This window comes from Anas platyrhynchos, chromosome 2 (assembly GCF_047663525.1).
Source record: "Anas platyrhynchos isolate ZD024472 breed Pekin duck chromosome 2, IASCAAS_PekinDuck_T2T, whole genome shotgun sequence".
NCBI lineage: Eukaryota > Metazoa > Chordata > Aves > Anseriformes > Anatidae > Anas > Anas platyrhynchos.
The window spans coordinates 142,400,578-142,424,472 of NC_092588.1; the positions used below are offsets into that span (position 1 = coordinate 142,400,578).

Genomic DNA, 23,895 nt, shown 5'->3' on the forward strand with positions numbered 1-23,895 from the left:
GCGGGGCTGGGGGACGCCATGGCCTTGCGCTGGGGGGGGTGGTGGTGGCGGTGGAGGTGCGGAGCCTCCGCCCGCCGGGCGCCGCCACCGCTGCCGCCGCCTCACGGCTCCGTGCCGGGACCCGGCTCCCGGTCCTCGCCTCCGGCCCTCGGGGGGGCGGTGAGTGCCGGGGGGGCGCCTGGAGGTCACCGGCAATGAATGGGGTTGGGGGTGCGGGGAGCAGCGGGGCGGCAGGGCTGAGGTGGGGCTGGGCGGCAGGGGGCTGGGGGGAGGCTCGGAGCGGGGTCCCGTGGGGATGGGGGGCTGCGGGTGCAAGGTGAAGTGAGGGATTTGGGGTTGTTGGAGCCGGGGGTGCTGCTGTGGTGAGGGACATCGCGGGTGCTTCTCGAAATGGGAGCCCAGGAGGCGATTTATGTTGATAGGGCTGTAATTAGCGGTGTGGGTTGCGGTCGGGGCCGGCTCCTTCAGTGCCTTGCCCCAAGGCTGCGTTGCGCCCAGCCTCATGGCTGGCCAGGCCCTGGCAGCCTGAGGCAGCATGGTAATGGGGAGAGTCCGGCTGTGACCTCTAAAGAGGAAACACTCTGCCGCTTTTTGACAGAAAATGGGAGATATGGGGGAGCAGGCTTGCAGAGGTCTCAGCCATGGGACTGACACACTTCCCTTTTTGGGATACAGGAGTCAGACACCAGTGAATTGCAAGTCCTTGATAAATTAGGGCTCATTGCTTTCCTCCTCATCTGCTTCCTTCCTTCCTGCTCTGCTTGCCTGGCTCTTTTTTTGTCCCATACACTTGAAGGATAGAAGGGTGCCCTGGGGTGTGTGTGGTACATTTGTTGCTCTCCCTGTGCACAAGCAGAGACAGTTCAAGCCATGTAAGAGGAGCTATGGAGGTGTGAGGAGCATGCTGAGGGCACTCTTCACCTCCAGGTCTTTCCACGTGTCTCTAAACAGGCTTTAGGAGAGAGAGGCGGTTCAGTGGATGTGTAGATTGCAATGATTTCAAGGGTGGGTCAGCCTTACTGGGCCCCTGAGTCAGTGTGCACACAAAGCAGCAGGGCTGGGCAAGTCTTGGCAGCGTTGCCGGGAGCACAAAAAGAAGTGTTCCCTTCTCACCTTGTCCCTGTTGCAACAATGTACCTGGGACCAAGCCTTCTGCCAGGGTCCTGGTCTCCATCTCCAGGGAAAGATCTTTGGAGAGATCGTTGGGATTGGAGGTTAAGTTCTTGACATCTAACAGGGAACAAGATAAGCAGGTGTAAATTATAATAAGAAGTGAGCCAAGTTATAATTGCTGCAGGGGAAGAAAAAAAGGATACGTTGTGTTAGTGTAGTAGTTTACAGAAAGCTTTTGCCCTTTGCTCTGTGACTGGTGTTATCTAGATTTATCTGCAAGGCGGGAAACATTGGAAAGCCACCTTTTGTGAGTGCAAAAGCAAGATTTTGTTAGAGCTGTTCCTTGGAAGTGAACTGATACACTTTGCTGAAAGGGGTGAAAGTTCACCGTGCTAGAACAGAAGAGTTGGTGTAAGTCAGAAGTTAACGTGCACATTGGCAGTCACACCTCACGTGATACAGAAGGAGATTATGAGACTGCCTTTGCTGCTGAGTTGTTAAAAGGGAGAAGTGGAGCAATGTCGATGAAGAGTCATACTTTTGTAATCAAGATTTTCATCAGTTTAAAATTCTGTATTTTAAATTAACCCTGTTTTTATTTTGTGCAGATGTGTCACTTTGCACAAAGAAGCTCAGTGTTGTCATTTCCAAAACTATGTAATATATTTTGGCGGTAAGTTGGAGATTCCTGTTGTGCAATGGGTAAAGACACAGTTACTGGGTGAAGTGTGTAGTTACAGATGTGGGCTGTAAGCTTAGACTGAAAATAAGGTTATTTGCTATAGTACGCCATTGGATAATTCATTGTAGACCACTGTTACAGTGTGGAGCTGGAATCTAAGACCTCCATTCTGGAGAGCAGCAGGCAAAACAAGAGTACTCCAGGAGAACCCATAAAACTCACTTTGAAAAAGGAGATATAATAAGAGGTATAAACTTCAACTCCAGGAAGCATATAAAAGGCCTAAGCCTAATGCACCTTGATTTATACAGGTAGAACTTTGACCTTTTATTGCTGATCATGGAATCGTTATATTTCCTGGAAGTATTGATTTTAATTTATAATGTAGATAGGGCCATCTGATATAGCTGGGTGTGTAAAGGTGAATTTTCAAATCCAAACCAGGAATATTTTTCTAGGAGGGCCCAGAACAAGAAAGAAAGCAAAAAAAAAAAAATTGTGTTACTGGAAGATGAAGGCTTCATATAAAAATGTATACTATATTGACAAGGGTATATTCAAAAAGGAATACATTGAGAGCAGCGTAGTTTGTTTCCCAAAAAACTTCTGTAATCAGTCAAGTACAAGAGTGAGCATGGGGTTTGGTTGATACGTTTTCTAAATGCTGTGCTTTGTCAGCTCCTAAAAGTCTATGTTCATCAATATGTAGCTTTGCAGTTCTTGTTCATTAGCTGGCTAAAATCAGTATTTTAATGTCGTGTGTTTATTTTTTTTGGCTAAATTTTGAAAGAGGGGAAAGGAGAAGGATGAAGATGCTCTTTGAAACATTTTTGTCTGGGGAATCGAGGAAAGTTTACTTTTAATGATGTTACTCTTTTGAAAAACACTCACCAGGTTTCATCATACAAGTACATCCCACATGTGCAGCTGCAGTAAGACAGTTAGTGATGAAAAATACCAAGACCCTTTTCAACTTGGTAGAAAAGACTTGAAGAATCTCTATGAAGATATTAAAAAGGTAAGGGATTTTATTGCCTGTCCTGGGATGTTGTAATGATTTTGACTTTAATTGCAACCTTGCTTTGGAGAATGGTTATTGAAGGAATATTCTTCATGCTTATGAATAGCTGTGTGAATCCTAAGTGAAGATAAAAAGAGAATTTCTACACATCTTGTAGAACCGGAACACAATTTTTGTTTTATCCTGATTTACACTGCTGGAATACATCAATCGTGTTTCAGGTTACAATAAAAGTAATTTTGAAAAAAACTTCAGCTTACATTAGGTGGAATGAATACTGTGCATACTGCTTACACTAACAGATTGGCGTTGTGACTTTTATGCTGATATATTCTTTTCCTTCTTATAGGAATTACTTGTATCTACAGCAGAACTTAGGGAAATGTGTGAATATTACTTTGATGGGAAAGGAAAGGCCTTTCGACCAATGATTGTGGTGCTAATGGCAAGAGCTTGCAACATTCACCATAGTAATTCCAGGTGAGTCTGTTGCTTTTAGGTACATGGACATGTATCATACTAGAAGTTAGTCATTCCTGTGTTCCCCACAAATATATCTAGTAACCTTATGAAAATAAAAAGTTCCTTGGTAAAACACAAATTTAAATTCAGTTTTGAAGCTGCATTTTTGTACTTAGCAGTGTGAAAAGAACTACTGGTTTCACGAGTAGTGTAAAACGTGTAAAATTGTTGGCTATACTGCAGTTGGAACTGGTATATGATGTTGCCAAATTCTGGTATTTGTAAGAGGTTTAGACAACTCTAGCTTCTTACATAAATGCTTTATTAGAACTTGTATTAATCCTGGAAACTCTATAAACTTAACTAAAACTATTTTTCAGTTGTAACCATTCCTGTAACTATTACATTCTTTGAACAGGTAAGAACTATGTTGCAAGAAGAGACTTTCATAACATTTCTGTAATTACACAGAAAAGCCATGAAGCAGGTGGTATAATTATATTCAAAGCTGTGAGACATTCTGAGGTTTCACCCCCCCACCCCAGGAGCAAATTTCTATGCCTTCATGTAAGATTCTAAGCTTAGAGGTGCTGTAGTCCTCACGTTCTTCAAGTTACTTGTCTCTTGAAGGCAGTTTTAATAGAGTAGAACATCATATTGCCCCTGTATCTCTATCATCCCTTGCTCTGGCTGATTGCAAATGCTTCTTTCCACATGTTCCTATCAGTTATGTTTGCGTTTTGAAGGAAGATGTTGGCTGGAGTGCTTTCCACATTCCGATTATGTTTCCAGTCTTCCCTCATATAGAATTTCAAATATGAAATTTTTGGTCCCTTGCCAGAAGTGTTTCTAGACTTCTTTATTAGTTAATGTATCAGTCTTAAGGGATTTCCCAGCCATAGCATCATTTTTTCCTTAGTGCCTTGCTGAACTTTATTTCTATACCTCAGAGCACAGCGTATATTTTGTGGCTTGATGTGGCACAAAGACCTGTATACCAGCAACATCCTATTTTTTCCCTTTCTATGTGAATATAATTTCTAAGAAGAAAGAAAAACCTAGTTGGCAGTGTCTTGTCCTGTGTGTGCCAGTTCATCTTGTTCTAGGAGAACATTGTCAAGAATTAATGAACTTCACTGCAGCCTAATTCAGTTACCCACACAGTACCACTCTTTGTCATTGTGTTAGAGGTAACCAAAGGAACAGTATTTGTGAAAGTCCTCAGGGATGTCCTTTGTCACAGCACTGATTGGCTTAATATTTTTATGACTGATCTTGGGATGAGTGTGGTGATGGCACTTTGCAGTGACAGAATTATTCTTGATGACTGGACATCTGTGGTGGAATGAAAGGTAGAGCAATAAAACAAAATTTTCTGCTTGAGCTTGGAGGCTCATGAGTGCCCCATTAGGGCATAACCGCAGTGAGATTTGCACCCATCTTCTCTGTGAAAAACCTGAAAGTGATCCTTGCATATATTGTGCATCAATCATAGAATATCTGGTTCAGCTAAGGAAGTACCAATACCATTGTATTGAGCTTTGTGAAATCGTCAGTATCCATGATTTAAGTGCTCAAAAGAAGATAACTGCAGCTAGCTTCAGGAATGGACTGCAAGGTTAATCAGGGAGAATGAAGGGCTTGTGATCCACAAATGTATCACGAATGGGAGAGCAAGAGATTTAAGACTGCATTGGGTTTATGTGGCAAGGGTTCAGTAGCCGGGGGCTGCAGGGGTGGTCAGCAGCTGCCCACCCCAGAGCCCACCCACGTCAGAGCCAGCTCCAAAAGGGACCCACCGCTGGCCAGAGCCAAGCCAGGGAACAGCACCCCCTTTTTCTTTAGGGAGGGGGTCTGAGAGAGTGGTTGTGGTAGAGTTTAGCAGCCCATCAGGGTAAAAGAACCACAAAGATAATGTACAGTGTTGATAAGAGAGTAAATACAAATTCAGGGTAGAAATTTAGGAGACTTTTAGCAACGGAACAGTGAGGTTTTAGAAGATCCTCCTAGTCAGAATAATGAAAAATACAGTTTTATCTCATTCTAATGTGCAGCATGAGATGCTTATGAACAAAATTAACGTAAGTGCACATGCAATACCAAGAAGCCCAGAATTGATGTAAGGAATCATACAACATCACATGTGAGCAGTGAATCAAAGGGAAGAAGTAGCCATAGAAAGAACTGAATTTGCCTTTATTTTCTCAGAGCGTATTTGCTGCCTTTTGACATGCAGATGCTCATGGAGGTACTACTGTCCATGCATTATGCTGAACTGAAAGAGTTGGGACCAGTTTTGAGACCCGACCCATGCTGGTGAGGAAGTGTGATCTCAGAGTTTGAGTGTTGCATAAAACTAAGGCAAATAGCCAACCCTCAGCACGAACACTCCGATTTACGGATACCCATGTCATTTGACAGCTTTTGTACATCTGTTGCAGTTTTTGTCAGCACCTCCAAACTATGCTTGGTGTTTGAAAGTCTCCTCATTAATTTGAGTGTTCCTTGTACAAGGACAGACTGAGTCATCATCTGTCATGGTTTTTTTTTTTAGAATGAAATTCTGAGGGGGGAGAACAGAGATGTTTTAACAAAAGAAGATAATGAAATCCCAGGGTATTTACCTTCCTTTTTGCTTCGTGACACTTTTCTCAAAGTCTGTAATGGGAATTGAAATTCAAGTATGTTTATGCAAGTCTTCAATATTCTGCTTTGGGTTCATGCATGATGACCAGTGCCTTTTTAGGATTGGGTAGGCCACGCCAAAGAATATACTGTCTTATTTTGCATACCTGGTTACTGAGGATTGATGAAATTCCATATGTATTTTTTTTCTTTGCTTTCAAGTTTCTTGAAGCAGGCTGTGTGTTAACGCCTGATTTATATAAATGTATACCTCCAGTTCACACTGATTGTAGTCTCATTATTGTTGCTTCTTAGAGGATTGTGGTTTCCAGGTGACAAATTGTTCTTCCAACTTTTTACTGTTCGTGAGGGAAAATGTACATGTAGAGAAGAGAACACTGTGTATTTGTCACTCTGCTACTCTGCTGTAGACCTAAGGGGGGAAGAAAACAACCCTTCCTTCCCATTCTGCCTCTCCCGATGTTTTTTATTATTATTGTGGGCTTTCTTTTTTTGAGATGTTTCCCCTCTTTGAACTTGTTGCTTCCCTTAAAGCATTTTATCATTCTTTTGCTCAGTTTATATTGATTCTCTTCTCAGTCTTGTTTCACTTCGGTTCCCACACATGTACTCAAATACACTGGCCAGAACATCTGTAGACTTGTGGGGTGAGCAATTTCCTGTGCTGTTCATCCCTAGCATTTTTATTATTTTTTTTTTTAATTCTGCCTCTAGGGCTTGTGTTACTGCTGTTGAATTTCTGCCTCATCGTACTGCCCTTCTCAACTGTCACAGAATTTGCTGGGTCCAGCATGCTTTTGCATGTTTTTTTGTCTGGTTTTGTGTGTGTTTTGGTTTGTTTCATTTTGTTTATTTTTGTTTTGTTTTCCTTTGTGTGCAATACTAGCAGAAAAGGTAATACTCTTCCTTGTTTGGTTGTTAAAATAACAGGGCATAACTTTGTAAGGGTGTAGATCCCGATCTTTTGAGGCAGTCTGCAGACTTTTCCCAGAGCCCCTTGGAATGTAAGAATAGCTGAGACGTCTTAAGAGTCTCAGGATAGGAGGGGGATACCCAGGTAGCACTGCTTCCAGATTGGGTGGCTCAATCTCTTGTGTTTAGATTTGATGAAGGCAGCTATTTAGAATAGCTGTCTTTGTAGAGTAAGGTCACTTAGTTGTATTCATTATAAGGAAAATGACAGTTGCATAAGGACATAAAGAATCCGAAATATTATCAAAAATTGTCCAAAGCATTCAAATTGTTCTGTGCTGGTATGACTTTTTTTCCTCTTGAAGATCCAAGTGCCAAAAGTCCATCCCTGCCTGAGTCCTTATGCCCCTTGTGCAATGTGTTTTGTTTAACAACTTAACAATTTATCTTCGTGTGAGAGTGAGAATTGTTGTAAAGAGATCATGCAAGCCCTCAATTTCACACATCCTCTGTCATTTCTTCACTCAACGCCTGTGTGCAGAATTTCACAGAATTAGCCTGACTGGGTCTCTATTTCTGTTTCGGGTATATTCTCCAGAGGTGTTTGTAAATGGGAGTTTTTATGTCTATTTCCACAACCAAAATGAGAGAGACAAACAAAGAGAAGGTCAAAGAAGTACAAAGACATCTCAGTAGAGAAAATAGTGAGCACAAAAGATTTAGGGAGGGAAATAAGGGAAATAAATCATCAGAATGGTGAGATAAATACTTAAATATAATGACCTAGCTAAACTACAGAGTATTTCCTAATCCATGACGACCTGCCAGCAACCTTAGCCCTTTTTTATGTCCCTCCTCCAAACCACAGTTGTCAGATGCCTGTACTGTACATTGTATTTCAGCTGTTCTGTAATTTGCTCCTGGTTAATACATCACTTCTCTACGCTTCCCTTAGTTTGCAGTGCCCTTCTGTGTCTCAGACCATGTTTCTGAACTGTTCATTCCTTTCAGCCGCATGGACTTAACACCAAGAATGCACTCTGAGGAGTGTGGTCATACCACAAATTTTGCAAGCTGTTTTGCAGGTTTCCTGTCTTTTAACTGGCAATGTTTGCTTACTGACAAGCTCATTGCAAAGCTCTTGGTTGTGTCTGTAAATATTGTTTTGTGTTCTTTTGGAGGAAAAAGGTTGGGTTGGTTGGTTGGTTCTCCTGTAAGATCAGCCTTGGTCTTGTTCAGTGCATTTGAAACAAGTTTTGTTACAGCAAAGACCCTGGGATATGCTGTGTCTATAAAAGCTTATAAAATCAAGCAGGGGGTCCTCGTGAAAAATCAAACATTGTCAAGGACTTAAACATGCAGTATACTCTTTTTTAAAAAGACAAGGTGACAGTTACATAGAATATTTTTGTAAATATATATCATCTTGGGGTGTCTGAGAATGACCTAAAAATGGCATAATTTCCCTAAATGAACTTGTGGTGATCCAGTTATCTATTGACTTGAGTTACTGCTGCTACTTTTTGCTCTTGTTTTTCAGGCGAAGCAGAATGAAAAGTGGCAGGGAATGAAAAGGATCCTGTTTCTTGTGTGTTTTCCCTAAAATAGGCATGCTTCGATTCAGAATTTTTCTCACAAGATGTTTGTAGAGAACTCCTTGCAAACTTTCTTGCCAGAGATGGGAAGAACGTTGCTGGAGACTTTCCAGGAAGAGTAACATTAAAAAAAAAATGTTCAGGTTAAATTACCCCATTTGATATAACATCCCAGCAGCCAGACACATGAACTGTGAGCTCTCCTATGCCATTTTTGGTCATTGTCACAGATGAACTGCACTGTGAAACAGAACTTCTCAAAACCTGCTTTTGAGAAGTCTGTCCTTGTGCTGCCTTCATACTACTGAAAGATTTTGGTGTGTCTGTGAGTGTTGCCATTTACTGCTACTTCCCAGCAGGAAGTCCAGTCTGCTGACATAATTAATGAAAAAGGGAGTCCCCAAAAGGAGACCAGTGCATGAAAGAGGCTGGAGACCTTTACAGTTGTTTGAAGGTAAGTTCTCCTACTTAGTAACAATAGGTTGTTTTATGAAAACTACTTACACTGAACTAGCATTTGACTAAATTACTAGTCCACAGTAAAACTTACCTTCAAACAGCCAGGAAGGTTTCCAGCTCTTATTCTTGTGTTTTTCAAAAGCCACATTTTCACAGCCTGTGAGCCACACATCCTGCTATTGTTCAGGATGTAGAACTCCCACTGACAGCAATGCATACTTCTGCATAGAGGTAGGTGTCAGAACACTGTGTTATGTCAGCAGACTGCAAGATGTTCTTTCATTTTGTGATTAATCACTAGATTTTAATAGACCAGGCAATGCAAGATTTTAAATTTCATTCAGCTGAGCTGAAATAATTATCTTCTGCTTTCTCTGAGTTCTTTTTCTCAGTTCTTTTTCCGCTCTGATGGAAAATAGTATGATTTGCTGTGTTACCTGTACACCAGAAGTAAGGTATCTATATGTCAAAAGTAATCTTATTTTATTTTTATTTTATTTTTTTCCCTCATTCATGTGGGTTGGTTACAGCTATAAGGCAGGGCTGACTGGGATAGACATTTCTGGGATCCTGCATGCAACTCTTGATGAAAACAGGTAGAAAAAGATAAATACTAGAATGAGGCAGTTGCAATAGGGTACTAGGGTAGATGGTCTTTTTTTCTGAGCTAGGATGGCTTTTTTTTTTATTATTCATTTTGCCAGCCTGGATCCCTAGATAATTGGTTTTATGTTCTTCCCTTACCTTTTTTTGGTCTAGTTTAAAAAAATAATGTAGGTGTGAACTAGGGAGGGTTGAATCATCAGTGTTAGATCTTCCCAAAGGCTGAATTTCATTAAGTGTTAGGTAGTTAGTGTTTACAGCCCTAAAGTGATTGCAGTATAATTCCAGTTAATTCCTTGGGCTTTTGAGGAACCTCTGAAGTCTTAAGATAATCAGATAAGGTAAAGGATAAGATCCACGAGTTATGTTTTCAAATGTTGAATACAGGTTTTCTTTGTCTGCTGACTTCTCCAGCTTGCTGGTTAGTAGAGTTAGCAAGGTCTGGGGAGTTTGTGACGCTGCATCTTACAGGTAGAGCAGCACAGAGGTAAGGAAAACTTCAAACTCCTCTACAAAACTACTTTTCTGTGCCCTTTTCCAGATTTCTCTCTGCTTGGAATGAAGCATCCTTAATGCTGTGCTATTTATTGCAGTCTGGATTTAGAGGGATTAGAGTTAGTAACTCAGGAGTTTCACAGTACTAATAACGCAGCAAGGCAGAAATAGGCCTAATAAGGATGGAAATATCCCACGGTGCTCACTGTACTAACATGATCTTACTTCTCTCTCGTCTTGCTAATTTCAGGTTTGAAAGATGGGGTTCAGACCATGGAAAAGCTGCAAGAGCTGTTTTCAGTGAAATACTGTTTGGTTTTCACAGAGATTTCTGCTGGTGTACCGCAACACAAAATGTATTTAATTAAATAACAGTTCTTGTTTTTTTATTTTAGGGAGGTGCAAGCAAGCCAACGCTCTGTGGCCATAATTGCAGAGATGATCCACACAGCTAGCCTAGTACATGATGATGTTATCGATGATGCAAATTCTCGTCGAGGCAAAATGACAGTCAACCAAATCTGGGGAGAGAGGAAGGTGAGTTTTTCGTCATGTGCAAGGCTTGCCATTGAGTTCTGGAAAAGCAGAAATACCTAGGGAGGGTTTGTCATGTTACTCTGCTGGGGCACAGTTTTACTATGCTTAGGCATAGTCTTGGGATATTCCAGAATTTTGAAGCAGTGCTTGTGGACTGTAGGTAAAACAAATGGATGTCTTCTTACTGAACTTTGGAAGCATTCAAGAAGGTATAATTGCAGTGTGATTCTTAATGCTCTCAGCTTCCCCATGTGGTGCTGCTGGAATGCTTTGTTCTTGTACCTCATCCAGAACGCAGTAGGTTAGCCTGTTTCAGTAATAAATGCAAAAAGGTTTTAATTCAGCATGAGGATTTTTTGAGAGAGGCATTTCTTTATGGAGAGTCTTAATGAGCAAATGCAAGGAAACAAGTAAATTGCTGGTACGTCAGAACTTACCGAGGCAATTTAGAGGTGATGTGACAGAACAATCAAATGGAGAGGCAGTGTTTTAAAGTTCACAGGCAAACAGATTCCAATATTGCATAGAGGGAGGATGCTGCTCATATGGAAAAGTCTAAACAGCACTATAAGATAGGGATTCAGAAATGGTGCCTATTTTAATATTCAACCATCTTCTGTTTTCTCTCTATTACAGTGAGGAATTTATACTTTATATAGGAAAATGATGTGATGTGAGTAGACCTGCCAAATAAAGGAAATGGTATTGTCTTTACTAACACTTACAGGAAAAGACTTAAAAGGTATATTTTTCTGTTTTGTTCGTAGGCTGTTCTAGCTGGTGATTTCATCCTGTCAGCTGCTTCCCTAGCTTTAGCACGAATTGGAAACACTACTATCATCTCTGTTCTAACTCAGGTGATTGAAGATCTGGTGCGTGGTAAGGTCTTTTTCTATTTTTATCCTAAGACTTGTTTGCCGAAGCAGTAAACCCACAAATAAAAACTCCTATCTGTGCACATTTTTAGGTGAATTCCTCCAGCTGGGTTCCAAGGAAAATGAGAACGAGAGATTTGCTCACTACCTCGAGAAGACTTTTAAGAAGACTGCGAGTCTTATAGCAAACAGTTGTAAAGCAGTATGTACGTCTGTCTCTTCTAACGTTAACATACCATACTGTAAGCTTCACAGCTAAACTCCTAATTATTTCTGCTTCCTCTGGAGGCCCTCCAAAGTAAACCCTTTAATTGGTGTTCTGCCAGAATGGGTTTGAGATTGTGAATTTTATCTCAATTCAGCTGTGTAGCCTCCAATATTGGTTTTCATTTTTTCCTGTTTTATATTTATAAAGAGATTTATTGTTCTCCTCACTTGCATCAGAACAAGGTTCACAACAGTAACCTCAAATTTATGAAATTCTGCAAGTTTGAGACAGTGTTTTTTAATGTCAGTTGAGAATTCTCAAGCCTGTAATTTGATTTTAAGACATCTTTGACGTCTGGTCCCACTCACTGGTGTAGAATGAGACCTTAAATGATAACAGTAGGAGGAAACAACTGCTTGCATATACTCTGCTTTACATTCTCAAACAACAGAAGTATGTGCTTCTTGGTTTGTCTGATGTTATTTTTTTTTGTTGTTTATTTTTTTTTTAACATCTTGCTATATCAAACCCTACCTGTCATTAAGTTCTGTTAATTCCTTACAGAAAGATCTCATTCTAGACAATGTCCTTATTAAAAAAAACTTCAGTCAGTGCAGAAAATAGAGAAGGTAGACAACAGGCTTATCCAAAAAATTGTAACATTTACTTTTTCTTTTCCTTTTCCTGAAGGAGGTACAGATGGTGTATGCCATAGCAAGAGGGATTTCTAAGGGAATTAGATTAAAAACATATGCTAGTGCTCATCTTCATCCTTTGTTCTCAGAAAACTGGTAGTTTTATACAATAAACAGCAAGTGTGCATTGCTTTTATTAAGAGGACTCATGCAGAGTGAAAGACAAACTGTTGGGATGCTATCTTATGTATAAAGATGTCTTTATATATCTTTCATTATATAAATTCTTCCAGCTGGAGGAGAGAGCTTAAATATTCTGTATTGCACATATTAATGGCAGTATGGCCCAGGCAAGAATTTCCCTTTGCAATTCTTCTTTTATATTAGTGGGTAGTTGGAGTAGTAAGGAGTAGTAAGTGATTTTTTTTTCCTTTTCATAACTCACAGAAGAGTTAAGGACTTAAGCGGTTACCTCCACATTGTAGCTGTGATGCTCATGAATAGGAAGGATGTGTGTTTGGCTGCTGTTCTTCAAGTAGTTGTTCTGAGTTGTTCCAGTGCTGAATTTCTGGGATTTCGTATGAAGTAGAATTTGTGTTAGAAATTAAAGCAAGGGAGAGGCCTGTCCTTAAAGCAAAACCATGCTCACTGCCCAAGTATCAATGATGTGTCTCCTCATGTATCAGCATATCTCCTTCTGTTTCATGGATTGGGGAACTCTACTGATACTTTTATCAGTGAAAAGTTTGTTTTTGTGGTTTGGATTGTTTGTTTGTTTGTTTTCCTTTTTCCCTCACTTCGATATTCTTGACTACTTGAGGAGAAGGATGAAATCAGAAGGGAATTCTGTTCTCAGTATTGAAGATGATCGGTAGGATCATCAATTCTTGCTTGAAAGGAAAATCAGCTGGAGAATAAAGAGTATTCACATCTGATTCTCAGGCACAAAGCTAAGGAGAGAGATCACTGGTTTACAAAACATCAGTTGTAACCAGGCCGGTGTGCCATTAGGTGCAGTTCAGTTCCTGTTAATGACTGGAGAAGACGTTTTCAGTGCTGAAGTGAGATACAAGTATTCACTAAAATAAAAATGTGAAAGTAGATCAGGAGGCATCTTAGAACTCTACGCTGAGAAGGGGGAGTAGAGTATGCCTCATAAAATGTCTGAACAAGGCAATAGCTTGTCTATCAACACTAGTAGGTATGTTCACTGCATTCGATATTTTCTGTATCTCCAAAGCATGTCTGCGTTTGAATCAAAAGTCCCTTAAGATAGCAATTATTTTTCTGTAATGGACAGAACAGTCTCTTGAAGATATTAGTCATCCCAGACCACAGTTTATTTCTAGAATAGTTTTAAATTGGAGAACGTCACCGAAGTTGCAGTGAAAGTAATACAGTGCAAAAGTAGATGGTGGCAGATGGCCCGGAGGGTCACTGAAGCCTTAGTTACTTATTTATGAAAGGCCTTATTTCAGAGAACCATTGCAGGTGACGTTGGTTCAAGACTTAAGAAACAATAAAGCTGAAGTGGAATTTCCGTCTGTCATCAGTCAAGCTGGAGATAGCAAAATAAGCTTAGCAGGTTCTCTTTCTGTCTTTTTTTAATCTTACTGTAATGTGAATTCCTAACCCCGGGAAAGCTATTTAGAATTTGCATAACATACTCTCAGAAGAGGGATTAATCATGCTTGTTTTGAGATCTGTGTAAAGTTGCATTAGAGATTCTTGATTTCCCTGATAGGGAGAGAGCACGCAGCCTCTGTGAGCAAGACGAGGCTGGAGATGGAAGGTCTGCCTTAGGGACTGAAGAAAAAGAATAGCCTGCAGCTCTGGATCTGCCTGTGAGCTTAACAAGTTCATGGTTTCACGTGTGCACAGAGCTCCACCTGAGAAAAACATAGCAGGGTATGGAACTGCTGTGACGTCTGAAATATTAGAAGCTGGAACAGCACCACCAAAATTGATCTGTGCCCCACCCTCAAACTAGGCATGCAGACTACAATGAAGGCCAATGACAGATGTAGGCTAGCAGTATCAGTGGCATCAGAGGGTCAGGCAATAGCTTTCCTTGCTTCTTACATAATACAGTAGTTCCTCTGGCGCTGTTTCTTCTTCATAAACTGCTTACTGTAGAAAAGATTCCCACAAAAGGATTACAGATATTCAGGCAGGTAACCTTCACTTCTGTAAAAGTTCAATTCTTCATGAAGTACCTGGCTAACACGTTATGACAATACATGAGTTAAATAAAATAGGAATTACTTGAACAGGTAAAATGTATGAAAATGCAAACTCTGCAAGAGAGTCATCTGCTGTGTGGGCAGGCTGCTGCTGGGTAGATATCTTCCTCTCTCAGGGAGGCCTTCATAACCCCCCTCCCAAGAGTAGCTACAAAAAAGGGTTTGAGGAGGCTGGAGGATAAGGTAGCAGCGAGGGCTAAGCACATACAGGGCGGCATCACTAGCAGCACAGCTCGTGTGTCAAGGGCTGTGGGTTTTCCTCTATCCAGCTTGTGATACCTCACTGGCAGTGGTGTGCCCAAGGCTGGTTCCCTCATACAAGGCAAACATTTGTTTTGTTGAGTGAGTTCAGCGAAGGGCCAACCATGATGGTAGGTGGCTGGAGCACACAACGGTCCAAGAGCTGGCTCTAGTCTGGAGTAGAGAAAGCTAAGGGGGAATCCTCCTGCTGCCTCCAGCTGTGTAATGAGAAGGTGTAGGAGAAGATGGAGGTGCACAGTGAAAGGAGTAGTTACATGAAAGAATTAAATTTACTGTTAAGAAAAACTTCTCCGTGAGGTTGGTCATACACTGAACCATGTTGCCCATACAGGGTGTGGGGTCTCCATTCTTGGAGGTGTTCAGAACTCAACTGGACACAGCCCTGAGCAGCCTGTTCTGACTGTGCAGTAAGCTTTGAGCAGATGACTTGACCAAATAACCTTCAGAGGCCCCTTTCAACCCAAACTATCCTGTGATCCCACTGGATAGAAGACAGTGCCATCTGGAACCAGTGCTGGATGAGCCACAACTGAGACAGCAGGATCCTGACTGCTTCTGACTGCTTCTGGAGAAGGGGCATGGAAGAGAGGCTGGAGAGTAGGCAGAGGGGAAGATTTCAGAGCCTCTTCCTTTCCAAGGCCAGCAGCCTTGGAGAGGGAGTTTGAGGGCAAACATCTCTTGTACTATTTATACAAGCGTATTTCTGCCCCACAGTGGGTTTTTCTATTGGGCCTACAAGTCACTGGTGTGCAAATGCTTTAAACACCAGCTGCTGTATTCTCCCATGATAAGAGAGCAGGATGTATCCAGAGCTGATGGAGGATATTTTATGGATGTGAAAAATCAGTAGAGAGGCATGATTAGTTTATAGGCTCCCATGTAACATAAAAGATCAGAAACAATTATTATTTTATTTATTTTTTTAGTTTTAAAAAGCGTGTTTGAAATAATACTAAGCAGATTGGCTTGCTTTCCTGAATTTAAAGAACCTTTCTAAAGAATTCGTTCCACTTAGTATTAGGGTTTTCTCATCAGGATTTACTAGAGACATAGCTGGATTCTGGCAAGATTAAATTTGTAATCAACCAGTCATACCTTGGGAACTATAGGATACTCTCAGAGGGTGAGCTTTATCATTTAAGCACATACAATTTATTTATATTGTTACACTGTTCTTTATGTGTAAATGCATGCTATTATCCCAGCATGGCTTCAGTTTCCATTCCGTCGCTGCAGAGAGGCAGGCTGACTGGGACGAGCCTGCCTGCATCCCAGTGAGTGGCCATGTGGGGGCAATAATCCACAAGAGCAATTTCAGAAATCGGTTCCTGAAGGATCTCCTTGGTAGATGAGCCCCAGTCATGTTGCAGTTTTATGATGTGGTCGTGGTAAGAGAGTAGCTCACCTGAGGAACAATAGGTGTATAAATCTGCTGGATTTGTTTGATTTTGTTGGTTCTCAGGAATGTTCATAACTTGAAAAGGAGTTACGATGCTCTTCTCTTGCGAAGATGCAAGAATTCATTTTTACATCGATAAATTTTGTTCTTGTAAAGACATTCTATAACCCATGCTTATGTTTTTTAAATGTACGCATACTGTAATTATATAGGTAATGACACTGTCCCCAGAAAGCTGTCTCCCTACAGGGATTGCTCTGCTCTGACCTTTCAGGTTAAATGAGAAAGCTCTGCTCTGTACATGGCATTTCCCCTCTCCATCTACCAAGTTGTCCTCGCTCTGACCTTTTGCCATCAACCACGATCTTGTCATTTAGAAACTGTCCTACTGAATTCCGTGTTTTAATTCTTCCCATTAAATGCAGCGATAGGTAAAGGTTTCATTGGAACAGGGTAGGTGCACTCACCCTGCCTTGCTGATCTTTACTGGTATTACAGAAGCAACCAAAAGTGTGCTGGGCGTTGTGCAGCAGCAGATGCTGTTAGCTCTTTGGGGCAAATACTGCTATTTAAGAGACAGGCATCAAAAGGAGGATAGAAGGGCAGGATATTCTATTTGGATAGTCCTTAGTAACTTGTATTTAAACACCTTATATTTGAAGTTCATTGTTATAATGGCCTTCGGGATTTCATATGAACAGACACACCTAGCATCGTTTCCCTGTCATGCTGCCCTCCTAAAATTGGGAAACACAAGATGTTAATGACTAAGGGATCCAGACCCCTGGGTTTTAACTGTTACCTATTCAAAAAGGTTATGATAGGAAGTTATGATAGGTGCTTAGTTACAAAATGCACTGATGCCTGAAGTAATCTCTAATTTTAACACAGATTGCATCATATTAGGGTATATCCTTCAGAATCTAACACTGTTTGTATTTACATCTTTGTATTCACCTTCAAAGCTACTCTTGGGCTTGCTTTTAGGTTGTTTGCTTTTTTTGCTTTTTGTATTTTTAGTGATCCTACCTTACATACTCTTTTTAAAGATGATTTTTTATGTACTTATTTTTATGTTGCATGGCTCTCCTAGCATGTATTTTTAGTCTGACATTAAATAAAATGTACCCTCGCTCCTTCCGCTAGTCACAGTAGACTTGGATGGATTTCTGTCCCCTATTCCTGATTGCTTTATTGAAGGCTGAAATAAAACTGAGTCTTTAAATGTAACCAACCTCCTTTTGCAAAGTGTATAATCAATATGTAAGTGCAAAAGTGTAAGTGCCCTTACTTTAGGGCAAGATATTAATTCTCTGATCTTACTCAGCATCCTTTATTTTAGCTTTATGGAGTTTATTCAGCAAAATCTTGTCTCTCAAGTAGTCAATTCCTGTGTCTGTACTCAAAATGTTTAGTTTAGTGATACTTTTGTCTAGCTTGGTGTGCTTTTTTCATTCACTATCTCTTTTTCTTTGCCACTAATTATCCCTTGATACTTCTGTCTGAAAACTTATCAGTTGTCTTCCCGAGCAATTCAGCTTTAGACAGTTAACATCACCTTAAACATAATTTTCCTTATCTCAATTCCCTTCTGTATTGGGTGCATCACTTCCAATTTTGTGGATCTTCTATGAGGCATGTAATGTCCATTTATCTCTTATCTGACCTCTAATTATCCCCTCGCTGATTTAGGTACATAATAAATTTAATTTCTCTTGTCTCCGGACTGTATATGACTACTAGCCTGCACATGCAATGCATTTGTATTCCTTCCCTCCATCCTTGCATTATAATTTCCAGCTGATTAATATTTAATAACGCTAATATCTTTCCAGAGGTGCATATATTTCTCATACTGCGCTGCTGTTCAGCCTTGTTTTCCAATGAGCCTGGCTATTTGTTGTGTATCCAAGAGATAAGCAAGAATGTGTGCCTGACTCAGCTTTTAATCCTTTCCCAGATTCCTGCTGCCTGTGCTTGCAGCATTGCACCTCTGGTCAGAGACTAGAAGGGGATGCTAACTAAAGCTCTCTATTAATTCGTTTTGTTTTTCTTTCCAGGTTTCAATTCTAGGCTGCCCTGATCCCAAAGTTCATGAGATTGCATACCAGTACGGAAAAAATGTTGGCATAGCTTTTCAGGTAGTGCTTTTATTCAACTAAAAGGAATCTAAACTCTTCCCCAGTTGCCTTAGAAATCAAAGTGGGTTGTCTTCATTCTTTCTATAAATTTTAACAAGGATTATTCTGTATCTAGTTTTAAGAAACCAAAAAGAACCCTGCCTTAAATTAACCTGTATGTTTATCTTCTTCCAGCTAATAGACGACGTGCTGGATTTTACATCATGTGCTGACCGTCTAGGCAAACCAGCGGCAGCGGATCTCAAGCTTGGATTAGCCACAGGCCCTGTCTTGTTTGCTTGTCGGCAGGTAGGTCAAAAGGGACACGTCTCTCCCAAACCAAAAGCCACATGCTGCTCCTGACAGCCACACAGAAGTCTAGCTTGAACACATCAAGCCTGCAGCTGGGGCACATGTGAAAAATCAGTGCGTTCAGGATCAGCTGGATGTAGAGTGCACACACATGTTTTTTCAGATTGACAAGCACCTTCCTCCACAACCCCTTTTACCATTAGGCCCTTTTATCAAGAGAAGCATTAATCTTTTGCTGCCCCAAATGCCAGCCTTTGCAAAAATTCAGAAATTCTACGTGCTTTCTGCAGGTTATTCCTAATTGGCTGCTTTCTCATGTTCTTTCTGGAGACATGTTCTCCCTAGGCTCTCACTATGTACCCCTTTTGCCAAGGTCTAGGCTTTGTATCCATTTTGGGTCCAAGCCTTAACCAGTTAAAAATATGGAAAGCTTTCCCTTCTTTACAGTTGTGCTACCAGAGGTAAATATAACAGTAGTTTGGATAAGAGAAAGGAGTATCATAAATAAGCTTAAAAGATGGTCATGATTTTTAGTGGCTTGAGAATGATTTGGAGTAGTGCAAAGTAAACAGAAGTGCTAGCAGCACCAACAGAAGCATTCAAGCTTCTACTAATCCTTAAAATGGAAAGTTTAATGCACCTTGCTCAAGTTCACCTGAGGAAAGATTTGGGACTTGCAAAGCCATCCTTCTGGCTAAACTTCATGATATGAAAACTGGCACAGCTAGTTCAAGTGAGGGCTCTAGTCTGTTCTCTCATTGGAATTGCTCAGTGCTTGAGATGGGAAAAGTTCAAAATAATTAAAAACAACATCAAAAATTTTATAACAGTTACATCTCTTTCTTAACAGAAAGAGCCCGGGGGAGGCTGGAATATATGCATGTTTGTTTCCTCTTCCTTTGGGCACTCACAGGGACATGCATCTCACAAAAGACAAGAAAGTGAAGATTATCAGCCACTTAAGCATGCAGACTGATGCATGCTGAGAACAGCCTCCTCCAAGTTCTGAGTTCCTCCCCACAGGCTAGTCTGGGGGGGGTTGTGAACTTGTTCTTGAATCATTATTTCAGAATTTGTTGATGCACAGCAGGACGTTGTTAGTCATCAACAACTGGAGTTGTCTAAAGGAACAATGAGAGCCAGGTACTGAAAGAGGATGCATTTTAAGATACCTGAAGGGAGATAGGAGGACATAGCACAAAGACTGAACAGGGTTTGGCAGAGAAAAGGTGACACTAACTGACTTGTGAATGTTGAATATTCCATTTTTTTATAATTAGAACTATTATTTTATTCATGTATTTGGGTTGGTTGTTTGTCTCTGACTTGGAACAACCCCCTATTCGTTTAGTTAGTTTGATAAGATAAATAATAATATGGAAATGCAACAAAACAAAAACATCAATTTTATTTTAAAAATCTTACTTGAACTTCATAAGTCACTTTTAAATACTTTTAGTCATTTGTATTTGATAGATAAGAAGTGGAAGCTTCCCATTCAATCTTTCATTGAAAGGTAACCTGATCATCTTGCATTAAATGTAAGACTTCTTAGCTGAACATTTCCTGCCATTTTCAAGGAACTGGAAGAACAGCACTACAGACTTAAATGATATATAAACAAAGTAGAAGTGCTAAAAAAAAATCTGGAGCTTCAACAAATGCTTATCTGTGTTGCTACTAAAAGATGTTTCATCTATTTTTATCTGAGAATAAAAGGTCCTGAGCCAAGGACTTGAAGATAGTCCAAAATGTAATTGTTAGTTATAGTCTGTCTTATGTCTCAGAATTAATATTACTGCTATCCTACATACCCTTTAACTTATCTGGTAATCCCCATATTTTCTTCCTGACAACCATACTTCAGTTTTTAATGTTGTCTGGATCTTAAGTGATAGCCTTTTCTTCTTGTCCTCTACCCTTCCTCTAAAAGACATCTTTTTTTGCATTGAAATATTGAGTGGCCTTTAACCAAAATTGTTTAGCTTGACGTAAGGCCTCTTTGCTTTGTATTTTAAGCTCATTCACATTATAAAAAAAAATCCTGATTGTTTTTTAAGAATTATACTACTGCATGCTAATTCTAAAGTTACTCTTTAACTAGTACAGCTGAAGAATGAGGGTTTATGTTTATTATTAGCATTGCTATCAAATGCTTACATACTACCCTTTAAATCTGTACAACTGTTAAAAATAGCTTTTCATTACAGGTTTGGGTATTTTTATATTCTTTGGAGCTTAAATGTAAAACATGAAAGCATGTACCTCGTGTATCATTGTAAATATGAATAATATGAGCATCGCAATTAACTTGTCATTACACGGGAAGAAAGCTAGAATCTAAAGAAAGCCAGGTATGAGTCACCAGTAAACTTTTAAACCTATCTGCTAAGATGACTACCTCTGACTAATAGAGAAATGTCACAACAAAGAGGAATGTTGCATGTTTGTTCGCCAACAAGAAGTTTGTAGATCTGTGGTTTCAGGCCCAAAGGTGTGTGTGCAGGGAAAGCAGATCATTGTTTATGAGCGTACTGCAGTGTAACTGTGTTTACTGGTATCTGTAGTAACAACAACGGCAGGGAAAGGAGGCTCTACCTCAGTTTCTTTTTCACCTCAGCATAGCCAGCAGCTACATGGAGAACAACTCATAAGCAGTACAAAAAAAACTTCTCACTTTGTGCTTAGTTTCCAGAAATGAATGCAATGATAATGAGACGATTCAGTAAACCAGGAGATGTTGAACGTGCTCGGAAATACGTGTTGCAGGTAGGACTGGTACCAACTACTTCATTCCCAAAGTGCTGTTCCCACTGAAGTCGGTATGAAATTCATTGCCTCTGAAGTAAAACGGCAGGGTTGCATTTTTCAAATATATATTAAGTAACAAGCTGTGTGCAGTACCAAGTTAGTACTCTACAATTGCCTTACTGGCACTGTTTTAAAAGTTTCTGGTTACTGGATTTAATAGCTTTTTCCCCTTCAAATAGCATTAAATCTCCATAATAAAAACAAAAAGCTTATGCATAAACTCAGTTCCTTCAGTTGAAGAGTTCGTGCGTCCAACAACTGATGAAAGCAGCAACTAATTCTCGCAACTGAAGCACGCACTCCAGTTTTAATTGACTCTGATGTGAAAAGAGTGAATAATTGTCTGTGCAGAATTAGTACATATTTAGTCAGCATAGCATGTTTGTGAATTTTTGTTGCATGCCTTTATTTTGGGTAGAATGGGGAGGGGTTGATCAATTAGTTTCTAGTCCTACTGAATCATATCTTAGTAATAGCAGTGTTGTTTTATAAATATAATTAAGTTTAGCATGGATGAGTTTTAGTATTTCAGAGCTTTGGGGAAGAGATGTAGGATTCAGCGGGTATAAAATGAATCCTTTTCCCCTTCAGCGTATAGGTAGGTGTTCAGGGTACTTACTGACTTTAAAACTGCCCACTGTATCTGCCAAGAGGCAAAAGGGGGCTGATCAGTTACCCGTTCTGTTGTACTGTCTTCCAACATAAGAGTGATGGTGTGCAGCAAACGACCTACCTCGCCCAGCGCTACTGCCATGAAGCTACAAGAGAGATCAGCAAGCTGCGACCATCCCCTGAAAGAGAAGCCCTCATCCAACTGACAGAAATGGTACTCATGCGAGATAAGTGAGAGAACTCCTTCCACTCGTTCTGGCAGCTACTTACCAGACTGTGCCTAAATTTACTTCAAAAGTTACCTGCTTCCAACACAGGCTACCAAAAATTATTTTTTTAAGAAGCTTTTTTTTGGGGGGGGAAGTTCTACTTTTTTTTCTAAAAATATAAAATTAAAGTGTTTTATTGTAGGAAACCATACAGATTGTGCTGTACAAGTTTTAGTGGGGGGCTATTAATTGTGGGGTTGGGAAAGATGTTTACATGTTGATGCACGGAGGCCACAAATGAGAATAAAAACAAATCAGTGTATGGAAACTGAAGTGGCTCCAAATTTCATTCATTCACAACAATAAATAGAACATGCATGTGGCTAGTGTTAAAACATCCATGAAAATAGGTGGTTTGAATGCTTTCCTGGCTGTTAGATTTCCAGGTACTTCTGTAGTTTATGTATGTGAAAGTTTTAGAATAACAAACTATATGTAGACATTAATAGGTTATATTTATTTCATGAGCCTCCCTGCCTGGAGTACTGTGTTCAGCTCTGGGGCCTGCAGCACAAGAAGGACATGGAGTTCAGAGGAGGGCCATGAGGATGATCAAGGGACTGGAGCACCTCTCCTACATGGACAGGCTGAAGGCATTGGGGTTGTTCAGCCTGGAGAGGAAGGGAAGCTGGGGAGGGACTTTGTGTCAGGCGGTGTGGTGATGGGAATGGCTTTAAACTAAAAGAGGGGAGATTTACATCAGATGTCAGGAGGAAATTCTTCACTCAGAGGGTGGTGAGGCCCTGGCCCAGGCTGCCCAGAGAAGCTGTGGCTGCCCCATCCCTGGAGGTGCTCAAGGCCAGGCTGGATGAGGCCTAGTGGGAGGTGTCCCTGCCCATGGCCGGGGGTTGGAATTTGATGCTATTTAAGGTCCCTTCCAACCCAATGCCCTCTATGATTCTATTCTATGATACAAAGGTACGTTGTCAGTTGTTAACTTGCCAGTAGTTAATAAAAGGCTTGGTATTTCTAACTCACTCCAAAATGAATGAGTCAATGGCCAGTCAAAGCTTCAACTCCATCATCTCCCATCACGCATCTATGGAGTCTATTCAGTCCCCTCCCCCTACAAGACTGCTTTGAAGTCCCAGACACATTCCTATGGCAGTAACTAACCGGTACTACCACATTCCTTTTCCAGGTTATTTCAGCCAAAGAATTTGTAGACCAGAGAAGTCTCACCTCTAACCACCTCTGCTTGTTAGCTCTTAATGCAAAGGGCTAAGTGCCTTGCTCCATTCGCTGTTAAAGGAAGCCACATCCTGTTGTGGTTGTTTCCCCTGTGTCACATCTTGAGAGCAGCCTCCCTCTCTGCTCAGCTGGGCACGCAACCAAGTCCAGATACACTTTCTACTGAGAAATGTCAGTCACAGATAATGTCCAAATTACTGCATCTTGGTAACTAGATTCAACCAAGAATCCTTGCTAAAATTTATTTTGGAAGAAAAGAACTTTTAGGAGTTTGTATAATGTGTAATTCAGGTTTCATATCTAATTTATTTGCCCTCTGTCAGTGATAAAGTCATGTTACAAACATTTGCTTTTTAGTACATTGCCTGGGATAACACAGCCATGGTTTTGCTACGTTAGCATTCCAAACTTCTTTGCCAAGCCAACCAACAAAG

At 40.5% G+C, this 23,895-nt stretch overlaps 1 protein-coding gene across 2 annotated transcripts; it reads left to right on the top strand.

Moving 5' to 3' along the window:
* The first annotated feature begins 18 nt into the window (after positions 1-18).
* PDSS1 (decaprenyl diphosphate synthase subunit 1) lies at positions 19-22,543 on the top strand. Of its 2 annotated transcripts, XM_038173760.2 has the most exons (11): positions 19-159; positions 1,722-1,786; positions 2,690-2,813; positions 3,166-3,296; positions 10,384-10,525; positions 11,293-11,404; positions 11,493-11,602; positions 18,207-18,287; positions 18,462-18,575; positions 21,267-21,347; positions 22,096-22,543. In XM_038173760.2, the coding sequence occupies exons 1-11, from the start codon at positions 19-21 to the stop codon at positions 22,234-22,236; spliced, it is 1,242 nt and encodes a 413-aa protein (XP_038029688.1). In that variant the 3' UTR covers positions 22,237-22,543. The 2 variants fall into 2 exon arrangements, with proteins under 2 accessions (XP_038029688.1, XP_021131141.1); XM_021275466.4 differs by lacking the exons at positions 19-159; positions 1,722-1,786; positions 2,690-2,813; positions 3,166-3,296 and adding an exon at positions 8,788-8,885.
* The last annotated feature ends 1,352 nt before the right edge of the window (positions 22,544-23,895 follow it).

What these genes read in the sequence shown, in the direction of transcription:
- PDSS1 (XM_038173760.2), top strand. Translation starts at nt 19, where the DNA reads ATGGCCTTGCGCTGGGGGGGGTGGTGGTGGCGGTGGAGGTGCGGAGCC. An exon ending in CTATGTAATATATTTTGGCG is followed by an intron (nt 1,787 to 2,689) that starts GTAAGTTGGAGA and finishes AACACTCACCAG; the next exon opens with GTTTCATCATACAAGTACAT. An exon ending in GATTGAAGATCTGGTGCGTG is followed by an intron (nt 11,405 to 11,492) that starts GTAAGGTCTTTT and finishes GCACATTTTTAG; the next exon opens with GTGAATTCCTCCAGCTGGGT.